This window comes from Sinocyclocheilus rhinocerous, unplaced genomic scaffold (genome assembly GCF_001515625.1).
Source record: "Sinocyclocheilus rhinocerous isolate Xijiao unplaced genomic scaffold, SAMN03320098_v1.1 scaffold1406, whole genome shotgun sequence".
NCBI classification, from domain to species: Eukaryota; Metazoa; Chordata; class Actinopteri; order Cypriniformes; family Cyprinidae; genus Sinocyclocheilus; species Sinocyclocheilus rhinocerous.
Window position 1 is genome coordinate 1,588,038 of NW_015647095.1, and position 23,018 is coordinate 1,611,055.

General features: G+C 35.3%; 2 protein-coding genes across 3 annotated transcripts in view; both read right to left on the reverse strand.

Moving 5' to 3' along the window:
- Window positions 1-13,038: 13,038 nt before the first annotated feature.
- Window positions 13,039-18,390, reverse strand: LOC107708791 (somatostatin-1B-like). Of its 2 annotated transcripts, XM_016513102.1 has the most exons (4): window positions 18,303-18,390; window positions 14,650-14,759; window positions 13,975-14,254; window positions 13,039-13,765 (listed from the first exon to the last, which is right to left on the reverse strand). In XM_016513102.1, exons 2-4 carry the CDS (start codon window positions 14,682-14,684, stop codon window positions 13,532-13,534), a joined length of 549 nt encoding a protein of 182 aa, XP_016368588.1. In that variant the 5' UTR covers window positions 14,685-14,759; window positions 18,303-18,390; the 3' UTR covers window positions 13,039-13,531. The 2 variants fall into 2 exon arrangements, with proteins under 2 accessions (XP_016368588.1, XP_016368586.1); XM_016513100.1 differs by having other exon boundaries at window positions 13,975-14,759.
- Window positions 18,391-18,486: 96 nt separating this feature from the next.
- Window positions 18,487-23,018, reverse strand: part of LOC107708792 (spermidine synthase-like) — a 6,381-nt gene continuing 1,849 nt past the window's right edge. Inside the window, exons 2-8 of the mRNA XM_016513103.1 lie at window positions 22,357-22,477; window positions 22,169-22,261; window positions 20,874-21,027; window positions 20,667-20,750; window positions 20,424-20,569; window positions 19,705-19,827; window positions 18,487-19,629 (exon numbers count right to left, since the gene is read on the reverse strand). Of these exons, the coding sequence (XP_016368589.1) occupies window positions 19,612-19,629; window positions 19,705-19,827; window positions 20,424-20,569; window positions 20,667-20,750; window positions 20,874-21,027; window positions 22,169-22,261; window positions 22,357-22,477 (739 nt within the window). The 3' untranslated portion in view covers window positions 18,487-19,611. The remainder of the gene's footprint in view (window positions 19,630-19,704; window positions 19,828-20,423; window positions 20,570-20,666; window positions 20,751-20,873; window positions 21,028-22,168; window positions 22,262-22,356; window positions 22,478-23,018) is intronic.

Sequence of the window (23,018 nt, forward strand, 5' to 3'; positions counted from 1 at the left end):
TACCTCTAAGGGCATTGATCTTTCCCTGCTGGTTGGAGCTGTCCCAAGATTGTCCACCCCTGTGCTGTGAACTTGTGTGTCTTCAATAAATCTTGTTTCACTCACTCTGCATTTGGGTCCCTTCCTGTTGACCGTGACACACGGTTTTTCTGTAATAGAGCAGGATTTCTTATTTTCTCCAAGAATTCATTGGTGTGTCCAGAACCTTTGGGGTCAGGTGTCAGAAAGCAGAAAGAAGGGGTAATCAGTGCATTGTCCAGGGTTCTCAGAATGTGCCATTTCTGACACGCCAATTATTTTCTGGTTGCTCATCAAAAGTTTGTGTGCTAGGGAAAATTGAAACTTGGGATGTTTTCAGAACAGAAATTAGGCCTAGCTGTCAAGTCTGTGAGTGTCTTTTAACACCTTAACATCACATGTCAAGATCTAGAACAAATACAATACTTAAATTAATATTGGTTCATGTGAAAAAAAAAAAAAAAAAACTTTCTGTCCCAGGTGTAATTATAGACAAATATACCTACATGTACGGAATTTGTGCATTGGTATCCCCAAAATACGCAACAAGCTTTTGCTCTGTTTGTTTGAATATCCTAACTAGTCCTCATCATTGACTCCACTAATGAAGTGAGTTTGAAAGCGGGACTATCTGTTGAGAAGTTTTCGGAAGCCTGTTTGGATATTATTTTTCTTTTTGATGACACTTGTGGCCCAAAATAGATTATGAATATTTATGGCTTCAATTCTTTTAACAGCTCTCGAACAGGAATTCTCCTGCTACAAAATATTCATCCAAGATGTGAAATCAGATTCCCGAACGAATTAATCTTTGTGTTGTTTCTTTTTGTCAAAAGTACCGACTTTGGTATCAGTCGGTACTGACATTTTTACGGTCCATTTCCCGCTAACATTTGAGCGCTGTTGGGACGATTTGCTGATTGGCCATTGTGTTAATGCGCTAATCCATTGATAGATGCGGCTTTCAAATGCTCCCGTGTGCTTCTGTGTGAGCACACGTTGAAGAACGTGAAGCGATGATCATTGTAGTCAATCACAGTCATATCTGTTGAGCGCATTAACACAATGGCCAGTCAGCGGTGTTTAAGAATCTGCTCAACAGCGCTCAAATGTTAGCGGGAAATGGACGGTACTTTTGACAACACTTTTTAGTGAATCAAAACACATACAGCGCAAACAGTGTAATTCGATTCCTGAACAAATTAAATGCATTGTTTCTTATTCAGTCAGTTCACTCAGTACAACACATGGAATATCGCATAGTCATGTGTTGTAGTTCGTCTCATCCCAAAAAATAATAGACACCATCACAAAATTTGTAATGGTTTTACTGGTTATGATGGGAATTGTATTGGTTTTAATGGAAACTGTAATGGACCCTGTGGGTTTCTACTGGTAATTGGTCACCTTCTATTAGTGGCTTGTTAAAACCATTAAATTCTAATGGAATAGGCCCATGTCCCAAAACACACTACTGAAAAGCATTTTTTTAATGGCTTTAATGGATAAAAGTTGATTGTTTGTAATGTTTGTAATGTTATTTGTAGTGGAAACCATTAGAATTTCTGTGATGGTTTCTATAGTTTTTTCAACAGGGGGAGCAGTTATATACATAAATCGAACACAGCGATAGTTCAGTCAGGCCCTGTAGGCATAGTGCTGTGGTCAGCTGATGCAGTCAGCTGAGAAATCACTCCAACCATACCATTCTTCTATTAGACCGGGATATATATGCGTGGCATTACAGCTCGGGAAGTATGCTCAAACTGCTCGCAACCCTCCCTCCCTCCCTCCCTCCCTCCCCTCTCTACGTATCAAGCATATATTATTGTGCACCTTCTGGCTGTCGTCTTCTCTTTGTTTCAGATTACCAAGGCTTTGAAGTCCTAGCTGTCATGGACCTCACTGCCGAGAGACATTCATTCTTCATAGCAAGCTACAGTGTCACTGTACAGTGGATTTACTGCCACGTCTACATGTTACCACTGTTTCACTTAAGACATTACTTATGTTTCTTAATCATCTATATGTCACTCAAGCTGATGGTTCCGGGGGGTTAATGCTAAAGCTCTCGTATGAGCATATAATTATAGAGCGAGAACCCCCATAAGGAACCATTCTGCCAAAGATAACTTGTTTCAATAAACTCACCGTATGATGTGGCCAAAGTGGTCCTGCCTGAACTCAACGTTATTTTTAGTGAAACTAAATACATATAGCCAAACAATGAAGCCCGATTACCGAGTGAATGCATCTTATTAAACGGTTCTTTTTAAGGAATCGAAAACAGGGCAACGAGTGCAGTCTGATTCCCAATCGAATAACTTGTTGGCTCTTTATAATGAATCACAACACTTACAGCCAACCAATGAAGTCAAATATCTGTAAAATGTTTTGTAAATACACTTTATAAAAGAATCGTTTTATTTGTTCTATTGACATCTGAAATTATCTAACCATTTGTCAACAGACGTCTGTTGAGGAAAATAAATGCAGCAGGAAATACATGTAATTTTCCTCTTCTCATCTGTTCCTGTCTCTGTGATAATCCCTGACTAGGCAAAGTCTTTGCGAATTCAGACAATTGGATTTATTTGAAGTTTGAAGCAACTTTGCACGGTGGTGAGCATGCTTAATGCATTTTTGATGTGTTTTCCGTGTCTGATGATAACTGGGTGTCCTGTTGTTCGTAATCAGGGTAGATATTATTCAATAGTCTGTGGTTAAACTAATGTCAAGTTGAATTCTTTCCTAAAGGTGTGATTGCTGCACCTGGGCACCATTTCTCGTCATTGCCACCTGACTCTCCGTCATTGGCGCAGAGCTGCATGTCAGAGCCACTGATTTGGCAAACGTCCACAGGCCCACAAGAGAACGGAAATGGCCATATGGGGACTTAAAGCTGTGAAAGATGCATCAGCGGCTAAATTGAAAGAGTAATGGCAATCTGACATTGGGGCGAAACTCAGTGCGGAGGGATTCAGCCTCGATTTATCACAAGTAATTTCCCTATCATTAGTTGTACTGTTTAAAAGGCCATACAGCTGCAGCTGGAGACTCGTGGTGTTTTTCATTCAGCCTCACATCAAAACATTCCCCTTAATCTTTCTTTCTTATTTCCACCCCTTATCACAACCTCAACACCACTCTTAATCATGAGATATGGATATGTTGTAGCAACTCATCACTTGATTAGCTGTCGATATACGAGGTCCAAAACGCAAGGGAGAGTGTACTTAATGCCGGACTGTGGGGACATGTCAGTGAACATGAAAACTAAATCACAGTCTTTAGCTGTTTACAAGTGTCTGGTGATGTATTTGATATGGTAATGTTTGGATTTGGCTTTTAGGACTTTAAGTTTTAGTTAAGAAACAGCCAATCAGTAAGATTCAAAGTCTATAACTACTACATTTAGGCTTTGGCACGTGTTATTTACAGTCAAGTTTTAAGAGAGTCTGCCTGTGTTTATCCATGGCATTTCTGGTTTACACCCCTGATTTAGTTTCTCAGACATGCAGAAATCTAATAAGGGACTAAGAGACAGGCTTAAAATTGTGTATGAAAGACCAAGCCTTCCTAATAATACATATAAACCTTATCACAATATAATACTTTCTCTCAAAATAATGGTTTTTATGCAAAATAAGTTTCATAACTCTGAATTATTATCCACATAGTGTGCACACTGCTGACACTTAACTTATGGTGTTGTTTCTTTCACCTTCTCACACTGAGATATTCCCTTATTTATTTTAACTCATCACTGTCATTAACCTTAAAGATGAAGTGTGTTTTTTCGGAGTTAAAAGACTTTCCCATATCACATCTTATGAACAGACTATAAGCCATTTGTAGGGTGATTTCCTCTCCAAATGTGTAAATAATGATGAGATATCACAATTGTTTTGTGCATTTCAGCACACAGACCAGCCCATCACAACAACATTGGCTTAACCAATAGTGTGAGTTTGGGGCAGAACAATCTGTCCAGTTGACCAGTGGCAGATGACATTCATCATGCTCAAACTATTTGTTTTTTTTACATTTTACATGCAAGTACTAAGTTTATTTTGTTAGCTAGCTAGTTAGTTAGTATTTGTTTCAGCTATTCAGCTAAATACGACTGATTTATTATAGAGTTGTCATGAATTTCAAATTTACCCTCCACTAAATGTCATTGCAAAAAACAATTTTAATTAATTTCAGACCATTCAGATAATATAAATCCTGTCTTAATTTTAGTATCATTGTGACATTATTAGTTTATTAATATTTTGAATCAATTTTAAATATTTAGATTTTCTATGTAGTTTTTATCAATTTATTTTAGTGCATCAAGTTAAACTAAATAAAAAAATTTAATTAAATTAATTTTTTATATTTAATTTTATTTCATTTCACACTTAACTTTTTTATTTTAAGTAATGACATTTTTTAATGGTTTTAATTTTAGTTTCAGTTTTAGTTTAAACTGTATAAATATCTGTATATCTGTAATTCAGTTTAGTTTCAAATTTTGAATAATGTTAATAATTAAAAAAGGGTTTTTAAAAGGTAAAAAAAAGGTTTCATCATTAGCCTGTTTTTGTTAATGAAAAGGTTTTTTTCACTGTTAATTTATACACACAGATACACTACATGTATATATGTTTTGAAAATGTATTATTGAACATTTTTATTTCATTATTTTTAATTTAAAAATAATTTCATTATACATATCTATTTTTAAAATTGTATTTGATTTAGTTGAATTGCTGCTAAAAAAAATTTTTTGTAAAATAAAAGTAAATAAAATGCGAATAACTAAAAATTTGCACCTCTGCAGACTTAAAATTGAATACAAATGCCAGAAATAAAAACGAGAAATTAAATGGTTGGAAACAAAGATGTGTTCATATGATAAAACTAACTGTTATAGGATCCAGATAAAATAATAACTAGATATTTGGATGTGAAACACATTAATATCAGATGTAAAGTCTTCCCAATAGTCTAAGAAAACAAACTGTGGGCAGCTTATGCTGAACCAGACATAGAATCATTTTTTTTTCTTTTATTCTCATCAGCACTCAGTTTAAATGGCATTGGAAAAGGCAAGATCGTGTCCTCTGTCCCCTTATAAGCCCCTTACGAGGACTCTGTCCCTCCCCCTGAACTGGTCCCCTCTGTGATGGGCAGGGTCTCTATGGTTACGGGCATCCTGCTTTCAGTTTTAGTTTAAACTGTATAAATATCTGTATATCTGTAATTCAGTTTAGTTTCAAATTTTGAATAATGTTAATAATTAAAAAAGGGTTTTTAAAAGGTAAAAAAAAGGTTTCATCATTAGCCTGTTTTTGTTAATGAAAAGGTTTTTTTCACTGTTAATTTACATCCTTTATTTGAATAATGTGTAAATAATGTCAATTTTGTGTCATGTCTGTTGCCCATTTAGCGATTCAGATGCTCAGCTGGTGTTTAGACATGCAATAGCCTTGTCAGACATCACAGTCCGCTGGGAAGAGAAACAAACTATCCTCAGTCTAACCATAATGTATCATGAGGATTCAGTAGTTTGGAGTGTCTGTGTCTGGAGTGTGATGACTTCATTACAGCAAATGACATGAAATTCTCATTCAGCTGCAGCAACGAATCTATTACAGCTCCCTAAAGGTGGACCATTTCTTGCTCTGCTCCACAAGTGGCCCATCTGTGATTGAGATATTTAAAGCACACGTCTCACAGGTCAATTCTGCGCTTAAACAAGACGGTCAATATTGTGTTTAGTGGCCTTCCCTCTTTCCACAGTCCATTCTCGGTAATTACAGCACAGAGCATGAGAGACGGAGTCAGGATATGACAGAGTCATTGCACAGCTAATGAGCTGCTGCTACAACAACCACTCTGCTTGTTAGCAGACTATCTGTGATACTGACTTACATAAGCGCAATGTCAAAGGAGAGCTTTTAGCAAACCCTGCTTTACTTTCATTTCCCTTAATGCTGAGGCCAGCGTGAATCTGGATCCGTTCCCTTGATAAACACACTTAGTCAAAGAGTAATTATGCTAATTCTGGAGCAGCAAACAGCATGGTTTGCAATAACATGTCAACAGATTTGATGCTCATCAAACAGGCTGTTGTTTTCAAATTATCATCAAAATAATTATCCAAATTTTGGACACCAGAGGTCCTCTCAAAGACAATAGCACACTGATGTAGGGTGCACTGCACCACTGAACAGTAAATACACAGATGATGGGCTAATTATTGAGCTCTGTGATTTAGTTTACTTGGCTAATAGTTTCACAAGAAAAGTAATTTAAAAACTGCTTTTTAAGTATTGTGGTTTATAATAAAATGAAGTTCCTTGTATTGCACACAATTTATTATACCAACAACATTCATTTTAAACGTTGCTACATAATCTTAAATTGAAGGTCCCCTTTACACTTAGTATTATGAACATAGATATTTTGTAAATTTTTTATCGTTTTTTTCTGTATTTGATATATGGGTCTCTATGGTTACGGGCATCCTGCATCCCTTCTTCATGTCTGTGACATCTAATTTTCTCAGCTCTCGCTGCGGTGTAGGGTGCGCTGAGAGGGATAATGATATGCTTTTAGCCGTGCTGACTAGCAATGGAGTCACAGCACACAAACACATCAGGCGTCATTAGTGGCTGTTAAGCACAAAATCTAAAACTTCATGTCTAGTCTTCTATGCAACCTATTCTGTCCCCCTCCAACTCGACCTGCCTTTTGAGATATTGACAAGGGTTTGATTCTGTGGCTTGTTTCATCATTTGTGTTTATGAGAAGGCAATTACAGTTTAATTCTCGCTCCCTTCAGACCTTTCAATCTGAGGGAATAATACAGGCTGTGTACGAAAATGCAAGGCACACTTCTGGTATCACAGAAGTCAAACCTACTGAAACCTACTAAACACTGTCATTATTTACTCACCATGTTATTATATAGTTTTTTATTTTCATAGCCTATAATTTTACCTTTCAATTATTTTAAAGGATTAGTTCACTTCCAGAATGAAAATTTCCTGATAATTTACTCACCCCAATGTCGTCCAAGATGTTCATGTCTTTCTTTCTTCAGTCGCAAAGAAATTACGTTTTTTGAAGAAAACTTTTGAGGAATTTTCTCCATATAATGGACTTCAGACAAGCATTTGTGGTTAATATAAAGTATATACATTTTTATTTTTTTTAGAAAATGACCAATCGTTTCACTAGATAGGACACTTGTTCCTCGGCTGGGATTGTGTACAGCCCTTTGAAGCTGCACTGAAACTGCAATTTGGACCTTCAACCCATTGGCCACCAAATTGTGAGTAAATTGTAAACTAGTAAATTGTGAACTACTCCTTTAAGATAAAAATGGTAAATCTGAATGTATAAAACTATGGGTCAAGCAATAAGACCATCACTACAATCATTAACTGAAAGCAAAATGGTGCCAGTTGCATTTGTAAAAGAATCTGAGGTCACAAGAGACATGAAAGTATAGCCTGTTTCAGTTGCTGTGACTAAAATGAAATTTCTGCAAAATTTTGCCTGCTAAAAAGGTCAATTATTTATTGTCAAAAGCGTAGCGATGTATGAAGCACAGCTCACAGAGAAGTAATTTTTTAAGCAAGCAGGTTTCTGTTGGTAAATGCAGCATATTTGTGTGACCAACTTGAACATGTTCTGCATGTAGAAATCTTTTGCCTTCACGTGAAATTCACATTCGTGTGGATTACTATTGGAGTGACTGGATTTCATCTGCAAAAATTCGCTGAAAGGTGCAATCACCATTGCTTGGTGAAATTTCGTATTTGAAATCCAGTCATGTTAATAGGAATCCATGCAATCTGGAATTTTGTGTGAGGGCAAACAATTTCCCCAAGTTCAAGTTAAGGTCATTGCACAATGAGTCCGAAATTCTCGTACGTTAAAAATTAAATGCGACCTCACGTTGTGTCAACCACGTTTACAAACTGCCTCCAAATCGTTCGTCCGTCATAAAAAAAATTCAAATCAGGTTTGATTTTCTGCATTTTCGCATCCATTACAAGCATTTTGATAGGAAAGGATAACGAAAAAGAAAAAAAATTAAAAAATGCATATGAAAATTTCGAACTCAGTGTGCAATGGCCTTTAATCATGCAAATTTGCCATGTTGACCAACAGAAATCTGTTTAGTTTGAAAGTGACTTCTGTGTGCGGGTGTGCTTTATACACCACTACACTGTGGACAACAGACAATGGACAGACCTTTTTTGTTATAGGAAATATGATCATTAAAAGGAACAGTTCATTCAAAAATGTACTCGCCCTCAGGTCATCCAAGATGTAAATGTGTGTCTTTCTTCATCAGAACAGATTTGGAGAAATTCAGCATTACATCACTGGCTCACCAATGGATCCTCTGCAGTGAATGGGTGCCGTCAGAATGAGCGTCCAAACAGCTGATAAAAACATCACAATAATCCACAAGTTATTAACATAAAACCAGTCGATCAATTAATGTCTTGTGAAGTGAAAAGCTGTGTGTTTGAAATAAGCAAATTCATCATTAATACGTTTTTAACTTCAAATTGTTGCTTCTGGCTAAAATATGAGTCTACTAATTTTTAATATTGCTGTCAGTGAAAAAGCTGTCTCGTATGAATCAGGAGAGGAATATGCACAGATCAAGCACTGTTTACAAGCAAAAACAGTACAAAAATTCAAAACAAATATGTTGGTAGATTTTGATGAGAGAGGACAACAGGGGATGGACCTTTTTTTTTTTTACTGGAAGTGTAATTATGGATTAATTAATTTCACAGAAAGGTGAAGAGAGTGTTCTAAAACAATAACACACTGTTCAACATGAGCAAATGTGACCTACACCTGAGGGCAATTGCAGAGCCAACTACAGCACAACGAAGGGCAAATAACTCAAAGAACAATGACTTGAATAATTCAGAAACTCCAAATATAGATTTTTGATCACCAGTGGCAATATTTCTTCCACAAATGGCATTCAAGTTCCGCCGTGTTCTTCCTTTGTTCTCACATGTCTTAGTTAGTCACCCATGGTATGTTTGTGTCTGTTCAGGATCCTACCTTCAAATGTCACCACAGAACCAAATCAAGAATTATTGATGGTGATAGAAAACATTGCTGGAGGCAACAGGTAAAAGCAAAGACACAGACAACGCAGAACTAATGAAGTGAGAGTGCTCTGCGATGCCCTCTGACCATGTGACAAAGATCTAACATGGAACATAATGGCATTTATGTAGCACTGAAACATTACTCACCACTCGCCTGCGGATAAAAGAAAGACTATCAAGAGAAAAGAAACAAGACATTTTGATTGAGGCCTTAGTCCGTTTGTCTCAAGTCATATTAGATTTGCTGGATAAACAAGGCAAACTGCCAATCATTTAAAAATGTACTTTTGTCATTTGAATGCCTGTTGCCATCAGTTTACAATTCACATGGTTTCCTTCCACACAGACAGTGTTATTGCAATTGAACAGAACATTAGCATCATAATAAATGAGCAGCTTGTGTCACGGCCTTTTTTCAAAAGGTTTTCAGAAGGTTTGAAAATTGAGGTGTGAATTTTTCTACTCTCACGTTACCTGCGGCAGATTAAGCGTTTGACATTTGCTCCTTTCATAGACACCATTTAACTGTAAGATATAAAAATGTCTAAATTAGGAATGCATATGAAGGTGGCATTACAAACTGCTCAATTATTATTTAGCAATAACTAATGAGCCTGTAGCTCAACTGGTGATGCAAGGTGATGGCAATGTTAAGGTTGTGGGTTCAGCCCCGAAAGGAACACATATCACTGAAAAAATTTACTGATTTAACTGAACATCACTCAACCAAAACTCATTTTATGGGTTAAATCCAAGCGGCAACCTCCCGCTCTCTCTCGCTTCAAAAACGCTCTTCGGAAATCTACGGGTGACGTCACGGACACTACGTCCATGTTTTTATACAGTCTATGGTTAAATCAGGTAGAAATAGCTCTTTAAGGTAACATGCGTCTTGAATGTACAAAGTTTCTTTGAATAAATTTGGGTCAAGCACTGAAAAAATAGCTTTTGCTTTTTTTTAGTTATCTAAAATAATCTCTTATACAAGATACTTTACTTGACAAGCAAAATGTTTAAGATATAAGACTTTTTGAAATTATATTCTAAATTAAGATTTTCTTTCTTTAGTTCTTCCTCTTGCTTACTTAAAACTAAATTTAGTTATATTTATGCTTTAAAAACAAGCAAAAATGATAAATATAATTTAGACAGATCATTAGAGTAATAATAAATAATAGATATAACTAAGAAATAAGTCTTAATATCTTTTATATTATTATAAATATAATAATATAATAAATATTATATTTATATATTTCTCAGTTAAATTGGTTTTAGATATTTTATTGGAAAATGATCATGTAAACGTAAAACAGTCTATAAATTTCAATGTTTAAACTGGATGACTTTGGAGATTTGTTGCGTTTACTATAAAGACAGGCGTCCCGAGTTCGAATCCCGGCTCGACGAGGACCTTTCCTGATCCCGCCCCCCTCTCTCTCCCACTTTGCTTCCTGTCTGCTCTCCGCTATTGTGTCAGGCAAAAAAAAAAACATTAATGAATCATAATTGACTCATGTTTGACTCTTTTTGAGGCCAGCATCTCAAATAATTGATGTTGATAAATAGAAAATAACCTACAAAAAAAGTGCTTTCAAGAATACTAGACTTAATTTTATTTTAAATAGGCCTATTGTTGTTGATGAGTCGGTCCTTCTTGTTTTGCTGTTTTAAATTCATTAATTCCAATTGTTTATTTTCATACTTACTAGTCATCAGTTGTGTATTTCTATTTCCCAAAGATAAATATACAACACATTACATATGAATTTCAAATTCGCGTTCAGGTGGGAGCATGCCTTCAGATCAAAGGCAAAGCAATCAAAATGCTTTGCTTACCAGCAGCAGCTTTGATGTCCCCTCACAATGCTCTCATTGTAGCTCAGGGCACTTGTATAATGGACAGTTTTTCTTTCGCTTCCCACAAATCTTCATGCAAATAAAACACATCCTAGAGTCATCTATTTGAGTCAGTCCATCAATCAATTGGCCAAAAAAAGACAGAAAGAACAAAAAGATGGATTAAACTGTAATAGAAAACATGCTGTCAGTCGTTTGTCATCTTGTGGAATAACCAAAATTATATTGCATGATAACGGTAACATTGAATTCCTCATGTGTATTGATGATTGTTGTGTCTTCATTCCACTGATTAGGTGGTCCTATGCTGTACTGGGCAAGACCAGCATGTTTATTGTTCCGTTACCTAATTAAATTTGGCCCCATCTGACTTTTCGAGCAAACTGAACAGATATATGAATGCCATGGCAGAGACTCGGTTTAATAAGATATTGCATTATCAGCCGCCACAGTTGAATAACATTAATGATGTCGGTGTTAACCACAAGTGATTTAATTATTTTACTACATTTCTTTATCAAATTAAACAACTGATGACCTGTTAGAGTGTATAACAATATATTAAGAATTATTAATTATTCATATATTTTAAATACTTTAATATTAAATGTGAAACAAGTTTATTTTACTTCGTTAAATGTTAATATATACAGTATGTAAAATATTAAATAGTTTTTACTATACGCACAGACGAAAGTGTCAGAAGTACTACTGATGTATATATAGAAATTGCTAAGTATCTGTCCTCAGTATTCTGAGAAAAGAGCAGACAGATTACTCTATGAAGCACTGAAGATGCCATCAGTATCATCTGGATTCGACCCTTGAACTCATTGAAGAATTGAACAATATTGAGGTCAGGGTGACCCCAGCACTAGAGGATCAAATATCTACTGCAGACATCATTTTCTCTTTCAATTTAGAAAGTGATATCTTCAGCTGTGTGTAAATCAGCTGGTAATGTGTCACACGCACACACAGACATTAACAGGCATTTACACACACACATCAAATGCATTTCATACAGTCATTACATGAACAAGTAAATTGCTCGGTTGGCCTGTAGTGACAAAAAACGAATTTTTTCTGGCACACAACGTGGTATTTATCTCCCTTACATTCATACTTTTAACTTTGAGGCTAAAATGAGACATAGTTGTAACCTAACCAAACAATAAATTACATTTTTTTCTCACTCTACATTTTGATTTAAACTTCACATTTGATTTCAAACTTCACATTGAGTGGTTATGTGTACGATGTTTACACACACATTTATATATATATATATATATATATATATATATATACTGTATATATTTGTGTTTCTGTGTGTCTTAGACAAATACTAAATTATGAATTGTCTTCTTATGATGAATTATCTATCTATCTAGTGATAGGAAATCAGGTACAGTACATGTGCTAATAAATAGACCACAGCTCCAACACGTTTTCCCATTTTCACTGTTATGTCATGTACTCGTTGTTATATATATTGTATATATATATTCATGATGTCAACTAGTTTCACATTCAACAGCAATGACGCACTGACGCAAGTAACTCAGTACTTATGCATACTTATTGCATAACCATGTATGCCTACATTTGGAGGACAAATAATTAAAGTAGACTGATGGCCTACTGCATGTGTTTACATATGGATATTCAATCTAACTTGCTTTTACATGTTTTCTGTTAAAGCTAGCTTGTTTTTGGCAGTGTCGACAAATACAAGTGCCATCAAGACAGGACAAATACGTGATGTACTTGAAGAACTGGAGTGTTCAAAATATGGTCTCAAAATTATTTTGCCTAACAATTTTTTCCCTTCCCATATGCCTCAATTTGTTAAACAAAAGGGCAAACCAAAATAAATATGTTAGTAATGCCTTGAATTTACCAGCAAATAATTATTAGACAAGGGTTTCGTTTAGAATAATGACCTCAAGCACACCCTCTCATCAACTGCAATTACTTATAATTCATTGACAAGAAAAATTACCACCACACAGACTGTCAATCAATTAATCTGGTGTATTAAGAGTCAAACAACAACAGCTTGTGAATATGCCATTCAGATGAGCTTGTAACAAACAGCCTATATGTGATTTGTTCTTCAGGGAAAACGTTTATATATAGCACTATTACATCATCCGTAACGCATCTAGCACTGTGATCAATTATATATTTATTCATCAGTCAGTTTAACATTAATTTGATGTTTGACCACAGTAAATGAGACATCTTTTATCAAAAAAGCAACTCTCTTAACCATGCTTTATTCTTTTTTTTTAATGATGAAAAACAACAAAGGTCCATAAATAGCTTAATCGATCAATAAATAAATAAATAAATATAATCATCAATGTCTTTAACAAACAGACTGTGTCAGAGTAAGTCCACAGAGACCTTTCTTCAGACACTGGAGATGGTATGTACAGTGGAGGTCTACACAGTTCATGTCAGGTATCAGGTAGGATCGTGGCACCGTTGCAGGACTGGCGCCGTTAACACGATGTGAAGGTCTTCCAGAAGAAGTTTTTGCAGGGGGCTTTGCGGTCACGCTGCGGCAGCTGTGATAACCGGTTGTAGACGGCCCGTTCTTCCAGACGGGACTCCAGGGGCTCCTCCACATCCAAGGGGACAGGCGCTATCTCCCCAGCCAGCACGCTGTTGTCTGCTCCATCCAACAGCCCAGAGATCAGCTTCAGGATCAGCTCCTTGCGCTCTTTGCTCAGCTCCTGAAGAGAAAGCAACTGGACTTGAATTAGAATGCAAGATGTTAAAAGCTTCAACTATCCAGAATAATAATAATAATATGGCTGCTATACTAAAATGATCCCAGAATGGTCTCTTTCGGACGCTAAACATCAACATGTGTCTAAAATACAAACACCTGCTTGGTAAATCCATAAAAGCTACAACTGGAAGCACATTTACAGCCACTCACCCTACTTTGTGCCGGGTTCCTCTCCTCCACTGGAAGCACAGCTGCTGCTCTGACACTATACAGCACCAGCAAAAGAGACACTAGGCTGGACAAAAGCTGCATACTGACAAAATAGTTGAAGTTAAAGTGCGCAGAAAGGTCGGTAAGAGAAGCGAAGCAGGAACTTCGAAGTCCTTGTAGCTCCTGGTGCAGAGTAAAGCTGGAGAGATCTTGGTTTTTGAGAGCTTCAGGTGGCAGGGTCCTTATATACCTCTCATTCCAGTCCCCTACTGACGCAGCGCTTGGAGGATGGAGGGGAGAGGGTGGGGGAGTGGGTGGCTTAGGAACTAACAAAAGCATTGAGTAGTTAACCCCCCAACAAACCAGAGGTTGTGCCGGTGGGGAGGACTGCGCCACGACGCTCACGTCATAGCTCTAAAAATGGTCGTTATTTCAGTTAAGACGGATGCGAGGCGAAAAAACACTGATGACGGAGCTACCGATAACGTGATTCTGAAAAGTTCTGTGGGCCGCTCATTGTTTATGCTAATTATGATTTACAATTCTTTAGAGCCAAATGACATGCAGGCAGCGAATCATGTTTTAGGAAGTACGGCGGTCAGACGTACGCTGTAATTACACGCCGTTCTCACTCAGAGCTGCATTGTGATATCAATACAAGGAAATCAAACTAACCCGTTTTGTTGTGTACAGTGGCAATCTGCTCTCATTCCAACGTGTAATTGAGCACAACTCCTCCTCCTTCTCCTTCAGATTGCCATCGAACCGTCTGGCACCTGGAACAGCTGAGAAAACTGTCTTTATGGAGAAAGAAGATGCTTTTGATCCGTAGATGAAAAGAGGCTGAATAACAAGAATTAAGTCTTTTATGAAAATGTAACGGCAGATTTTACCATGGAAGAATATCAAGTGAGACAAACATTAGCACAAAAAGCAAACGAGATTATGGTTGAGTCAATACTACAGCAGCAAATCTAATAGAAAAAAGCGAATGAAATATAAAGATGAGTTCGTTTTCATGGAAAATGGTCTCTTGAGGTATAGATTGCTCTTCATTAGTCTGTAAACGCATTACAGACTAATAACTGTTGAACAAATAGAAAATGTATTAAAGAAACATTCCAGGGTTCTATACAAGTTAGTTACCTCAACTGACAGCATTTGACAGATAATACTAATTGTGATTAAAATTAATTTCTTTTTCTTTAAAAAGGCAAACAATCTGGGTTTAATCAGTGAGACACAATAGAAGTGAATGGGGGGCAACTATTTCAATAGCTTAGCCACATTATGTAAATAATATGTGCATTAATATAATTTGTGATTGTGACTTACTGACCATTTGTGTGTGTAGTTATATCTAATTTGACAACATAATGACAACATAACACCTAAAATGACTGTAAAATGATTATTTAAACAACTTTAGAGCTCAAATAATACATTAGTTAATAACAAAATAGTTTTAACAGTGGAATGAATATAAATGTTTTTATGAATTTATAAGCTTTACATTTGTGCCTTTAAACCCCCCAAAAATGGGCCCCATCCATTTTTATCATAAGTGCCTCACTGTAACCAGTGATTATTTGAAATCAACTGTAGTTGTACCTGGTATATTCCTCTAACTGGAACCTTATAACATGAGCATAAGAGGAATAGCATAAATTATGTTTTTGATTGTTAAAGTCAGCATGAAACAGAAATTTTGATCATTTTTCTTCCCTATTGTGACATATATCCAAGTGAAACATTTCTCAAACAAGAAAAAAAATGTAGGGCAGGATTTGATTTGTCCATCAGGAATTAAGCATTTTCATTTACTAACTGCTGTGATCATATGTGACCCTGGACCACAAAACCAGTCATAAGTAGCACAGGTATATTTGTAGCAATAGCCCTCAATACATTGTATGGGTCAAAATGATCGATTTTTCTTTTATGCCAAAATGTATTAGGATATTACGTAAAGATCATGTTCTATGAAGATATTTTGTAAATTTCCTACCATAAATATATCAAAACTTAATTTTTGATTAGTAATATGCATTGCTAAGGACTTAATTTGGACAACTTTAAAGGCAATTTTCTCAATATTTTGATTTTTTTTTTTTTTGCACCCTCAGATTCCAGATTTTCAAATAGTTGTATCTCAGCCAAATATTGTCCTAACAAACCATACATCAATGGAAAGCTTATTTATTCAGCTTTCAGATGATGTATAAATCTCAATTAAAAAAAATTGACCCTTATGACTGGTTTTGTGGTCCAGGGTCACATATGTGAGCGACAGGTTGCTAAAGGGATTATTGTCCCACCCTCTCGCCAGTGCACACGTCATCAGAGAAGAGATGTCGTTGCAAAGGGAGGGGATGTTAATGTTTTTGATTAAAGATTTAAAGGCACATGAATTAAAAACGACAAAAAAGTTGTGCACAGATAAATCATTTATAATTCAAACTGCAATAGTCCATAAAACAAAAATGTCAATTTGAATTTCATGGTGACTTTTAGTGTTTTAAATACTCTTTTGTGCAGATAGGACTATACTCAAAGTGCTGTACAGTGTGCATAAGCAGTCTATGTGTGTGTTTAATTAAACCAGAATGAGAAATGGTAGCCTACCAGACCAGTTGGGCAGTGAAAATAAAACATGTCTTGGTCATGGGCTCCTGTCGTGTTCTCATTCCGGTCAGCTTTTCTGGCACCCACACACCTCTTTGGATATGCATACACACACCCCGACTGAGTTCACGTAGCTAGGAGCCCTAATACTCGAGCTTTAGCACATTTTTCACAGCAGACAGATACGGACAGACTTCAGGGCCCCGGGCTCTGTAGAGATTAACACAGCGTTGAGATGAGCTGCCCCCAGCCGAATCGTGATAAAGTGCGTTTGAAGAATTCATGCCAATTGACCAGTGCCAAACACATCTAGCGTTCACTTCCCAACCGACTTCAAACATATCTGGCGTCAGAGTAAAATGCCTCCTGTTGTCTCAGCGGAGTTTTGATGACTTCATATCAGGGTTACTATAGTTAAAGAGATTTTGTTACTTGAAATAAAATAAACGCTAACTGAAACACACACATGTATGCAGAGCTGGTTAGATTACTTACAAACTGTAATCCATAACTGATTCCAAATTCCATTAAAAAATTGTAGTTAGTAACCTAATCCATTATATTAAACATTTTAGGTAATATAATCAGACTACTTTTGGATTACTTTTAGATTGTTTTTGACCCAACTTGTTTATCACATTGAATTAAATAGGATAATCTTGTACCATACAGATACAAAAGTACAAAGAGAAAGTAAATATATTCCATTCATTATTAATAACATGAAATGCATTAAACATTACATTATGTCAAGGTTTCCCAAACTTGGGTTTGTGAAGGAACTGCAGGGGGTTTGTGAGTTTAATGAAAAGCTAATAATTACTTAAATCATAAATATGTAAAAATTAAAATCATTTTAAAATTACTAAATTACTAAGAAAAATTTTTCTTCAAATGATTTCATACTTTACCATGCTGATTAATTTTATGGATTATGTTTTCCCACAGGATGTAATAAATGTCTCCAAAAAGTATATTTCATTTGTTTACATTCATGTCATGTGTAGGCTATTTTAGAAAGGAACCTTTAAAAGATGAAAAAAAAAAAAGGAATTAGGCAAAATTATGTGACTAATATGTAATCATGTAATCAATTAAAAGTAACTGTAGTCTGATTAGAAGTAGCCTATTTTAAAATATAATCTAATGATTAGATATTTAGCAATTAGATATTATAAAAACTAAAACGAAAATAACATGACTAAAATCTATGTAGACATTAAAACAATCCAATAAAAATGACAAAAACACAACAAAGTCACTACAAATTGAACTAAAATAAAAAAAAATAAAAAAAACTAATTCAAAACTAAATAAAACTGTAATAGTATCTCAATTATACCGACACTGCTTCGTGTACATTATTTAGGGGAAACGCGAATACTCAGGCTAGTCCAAATAAATGACAAAATAGTCTGCCAAAACATAAAAACATCGTTTTGTGGTGTTACCCTGAGTAAAAATTAATAAACACTGTAATGTAAAGTATGTCCACTTTTCTAAAGTATTTATAGTCGACATAACTATGCATTTTTATACTTAGAAAGTTGAATATAAAATGTGAAGGCTCAAAACAATCAGAGCAACTATTTAGGTTTATAAACTGTTGATCTATAACTGAAGCAACATCGACAGGGACATTTTTTCAACATTTACAATATAATAAACATATAAAGAGCACTGTTGACAGCACAAATATTTACCTGCAAAGTGACTCCTGATACTCTTCGCAAACGTATCCCATACATCATTGCAGTCAAATAATGCCCGGATGTTTGTAGGCCGAATTTAGTAACAAAGTCGCCATCTAGTGCATAGAATGGCACTTTACCATCAAACATTTCATTATACGTAACCAAATCTTATAGAAAATTAACAAATTGTGGTTACATAATTTTTATTTCAAAACAATTTATGAAATTGGCAAAATGAAATTTACATCATAAACATTAAATGGTAAATGGACAAATAAACCCTCTTCCATACAGTTAAACTTGACAAGAGTACAAAATAGTTTGTCCTATGCAACAATCCTTAAAAGATCTTTAGCTATCCATCAAATACTGTTATTTTGTCGTAAAGTATACCGCCATGATTATATTCAATATTAAGACAATGTCTCGATGTTTGAGAATTCCAGTAATTCTAATGTTAAAAGACACCGCAAAATCGTTCCATCATAAGAGTCCATTGACCATAAGCATACGTTTGCAATACAATATAGCATATCACTCAAAAAGGCTGCATACCAAACACCATTTGCTCTACAAAAAAAAAAAATCACATCATGTAATCAGACTTGTTCAGGAGACCCAGAGCACACAAAGTCACTCACAGAGAGGGAGCCCATATGCCACCTTACACAAACCATTTAAATGTTAGATACTCTTAACTGCAGAAAATAGCTAATAGTTTTGCTAGTTACGTTAAGCATCTTCTGTACAGACTTTAGAGTAGTAGTTTTAGAAATAATAGCAATACTAAATAGGTTTAGGTTTGACAGTAGTGTACTGTTGATAAAGTGATCCATAATTTGAAACCTTAATACAGCATGAAAAGCAAATCTATTATTGTTACTGACCTCAAGTCTTCGAAAGGGTTTATAGAGATGATATGCAGTTCATTTAAAATACCTGCATGCTTATTTAATTAACGGCAAATAAGACAGTTGTAGTGGAACGTTGCACTCTTTTTCATACTCAACACGAGTAAGAGAAAGACTGTGGAATCTGTCACAGAACATGCATGATTGTCAGTTTGTACAGTTCTGAAGGTTTGATGTGGGAAGTGGAATTGTAAAAGGAAATTAAAAAACTCAGAACTCATAAGACAGAAGCACTGATGGAACTGGACAGACAAACTGAATTTCCCCACAGAAGGCATTTGCTCTTGTCCATTAGCAGTCCATTGACGGAGAGGGATGCGGTGTGGGAGCTACTGCAGCTGTGGAGAGGGTTTTGTTCTGCTTTCACAGAAGGCAGATTGTTGACAAGACGGCACCCATGAAGCCATTTACACTTCACTTAGTACCTGTGTAAACAGTTAATTTTCCTTAGAAATGCAAAGTAAAGAGCACAAAATGGAAAACAATAGGCTGCGTCTCACCTTTCTGGCAAATTCTGGGAGGATGAATGCCGCACGGTGGATTTCAGGATTGTAATATTTGAGGTTCATGCTCTCAATCTCTTCTCTTGGTAGTTCTCGTACTGGCTCACGGAAATTTGTTTTCTGCAATAAACAAAAAATTAATTTACTGATGATAAAATTATCATCAATATTATTTTATAGACTTTCGTTCAAAAGTTTGGAGTTGGTAAGATTTTTGAAAGACGTGCTCACCAAGGCTGCACTTGTTTGATCAAAAATACAGTACAATGTAAAATAACTGTTTTCTATTGCAAATATTGTAAAATGTACTTTATTCCTGTGATGGCAAAACTGTATACACATGTCCCTTCAGAAATCCTTCTAATATGCTGATCTGCTGCTCAAGAAACATTATCATCAACGTTAAAACCAGTTGTTCTGCTTAATATTTTTTGAAGAAACTGTGATACTTTTTTTTAGGATTATTTGAAGAACAGAAAGTTTAAAAGAACAGCATTTATTTGAAATAAAAATCTTTTGTAATATTATAAATGTCTTTACTGTGATCAATTTGGCATCCTTGCTGAATAAAGTATTAATTTTTCAAAAAAATCTTGATTACAAACTTTTGAACTGTAGTGTATAAACAACAACAACGTGTATAAAAGCAATAAAAGGAATCGTAAATCTATTCAAATAAAAGCAGCGTTATTAAATGCTAATAAGAAAAACCGTACCAGATTTTTACTGCAAAGCATGAAGCCGATTTGTCCACTTGGATATGTTGGAATGGTGCAGTATGCATAGTCTACTACAGGAAAGAGGGTCTTACAGAAGGTCTGCATTTCTTTGATTAGCTCCAAATGCAACCACTGACACTCTCCTATGAAATTACAAGCAAAAATGACAAACTTGTCAAATGCATGTCATTAATATTCTTCATTTTGGAGCTTTTTTTGTAGATTTGCAGTTATATCAACCTTGACAACAGAGAATTCCTCCCTCACAAAGTGCCGTTTTCATGAGCTGATAGTAAGACTCTTTGAACAAGCTTTCAGCCGGACCTGTGACGGGATGAAATGAGATCAGTCTGAAATGAACACCATGTTTTGTCTGGGAGTCAGTGGCTACATCATTATTTACCAATGCAAAGAAGAAACTTCAACGCCACACATTGGGCTGCATACCGACAGGGTCTGAGGAGTCTGTGATGATGACATCAAAAGCATTCTGATTCTTTTTCATAAATTCAAAGCCATCACCTACATGCAGAGTGAGTTTGGGGCTGAAGAAGCCTTTTGCCATTCCAGGGAGATACTTTTTGGAGACATTTATTACATCCTGTGGGAAAACATAATCCATCAAATTAATCAGCATGGTAAAGCATGAAATAATTTGAAGAAAATGTCAAAACCTTTAGATATGCTGCAAAATTAATTTCCAGAGTGAGTTTCTGATACCTTCATACACGTTTCATACATCAAGACTTAACACGAAAAGATTAATTAAACTTGACACAAGGCTTGACACAAGTGTTTAAAAAAAGCATATAAATGCATGAATTAATAACTGAAACAAAAAGGAGAAAAAGACACTGCAGCACAGAACCATCAGAGAAAACAAATGAGTCTTAAGAAGGTTTTAAAAACATAGAGGTAGATGTAAACTATTCTCTACATCCTTTGAAGCAAGATTTATTAATGTTTAGAAGTCTCTTATACTCACGAAGGCTTATTTGCTAAAAAAAAAAAAAAATACAGTAAAACCAGCAATATTGTAAAACATTATTTGAATTAAAAGTAACTGTTTTCTACTTTAATATTTTAAAATGTAATTTATTCCTGTGATGGCAAAGCAGAATTTTCAGCTGCCATTACTCCAGTCTTCAGTGTCACATGATCCTTTCATAAATCAAACCCCAGTTTGGGGTCAGTAAGATTTTTTTAATGTTTGTGAAAGAAGAACAATGCTCACCGAGGCTGCATTTATCTGATCAAAAATACAGTAAAAACAACAATATTGCGAAATATTATTACAATTTAAAATAACTGTTTCCTGTTTAATATTATATTGAAAATATATTTAAATTATTATATTCAAAATATTATATAAATTATACTTAAATTTTAAAAAGCTGCATTTTTACTCCAGTCTTCAGTGTCACATGATCTATCATAAATCATTTTTAATATGCTGATTTAGTGCTTGAGAAACTTTTCTTATTATCAATGTTGAAAACAGTTGTGCTTCTTAAAATGTTTGTGGAAACAGTGACACATTCGAGAATTCTTAGATGAATAGAAAGTTCATCAACATCTTATTTGAAATACAAATCTTTTTTAACATTATAAATGTCTTTACTGACATTTTTGATCAATTTAATCCTTGTTGAATACAAGTATTAACTTATTAACTTTAACTAATCTTACCAACCAAAATCTTTTGAATAGAAGCATACATTCAGGTTTAACTGGATACAAACCTCATCAATTTCACACTGAACAACAGACTCCACCAGCGGATGCTTGACAACCTCCCTCAGGACACCACCGTCTCCTCCACCAATGATGAGAACCTGACGAAAGGAATGGGGAAAAACAACTAAACACACAAACAGCTTCAATTCTTCCAAATCACATTTATATGATGGACAAAAATGAAACCACATACCTTCTTTGGGCAAGGGTGGCAGCAGAGAGGTAGATTGGCAATCATTTCTTGATAAGAAAATTCATCTCGTTCTGTGCATTGGATGACTCCATCCAAAACCAGCACATTTCCATAAGTTTTACTGCAAGAAGAGAAGCAATAATGATCATTTTCATACATTAAGCAATAAAATGTACAACAAACATGTAGAAAAAGCAAAGATCCATTTTAAGCATTCTCAAGGGTGGACTAAGCATTGCAACCATGCACATTTGATTTGAGATGACAGCTGACAGCTCTGACCTCTCATCACATATCCTATTGGACAACACCCTACATGTGCAAATACTTAATTTTATTGATTTCCAGGGCATAGATAATGAAAGCAACTCTAAATTTGCATTTCCCACTGTATGAATGGCTCCAGTTGCAATCTACTGTCTTGAGCCAGTGTGCTGATCACCAATACAGCACGAACGAGTGTTTAAAGGGGTCATATGATGCTGCTAAAAAGAACATTATTTTGTGTATTTGGTGTAATGAAATGTGTTCATGTGGTTTAAGGTTAAAAAAACACATTATTTTCCACATACTGTACATTATTGTTACTCCTCTATGCCCCGCCTTTCAGAAACGCGTGGATTTTTACAAAGCTCATCGGTCTGAAAAAAGCGAGGTGTGCT

Excerpts from the sequence above, each read along its gene's own strand:
- LOC107708791 (XM_016513100.1), bottom strand. The coding sequence starts at position 14,313 with ATGCTTTTGTTAGTTCCTAAGCCACCCACTCCCCCACCCTCTCCCCTC. Across the intron at positions 13,766-13,974 it reads GGAACCCGGCACAAAGTAGG|GAGCTGAGCAAAGAGCGCAA; the intron begins GTGAGTGGCTGT and ends CTTTCTCTTCAG.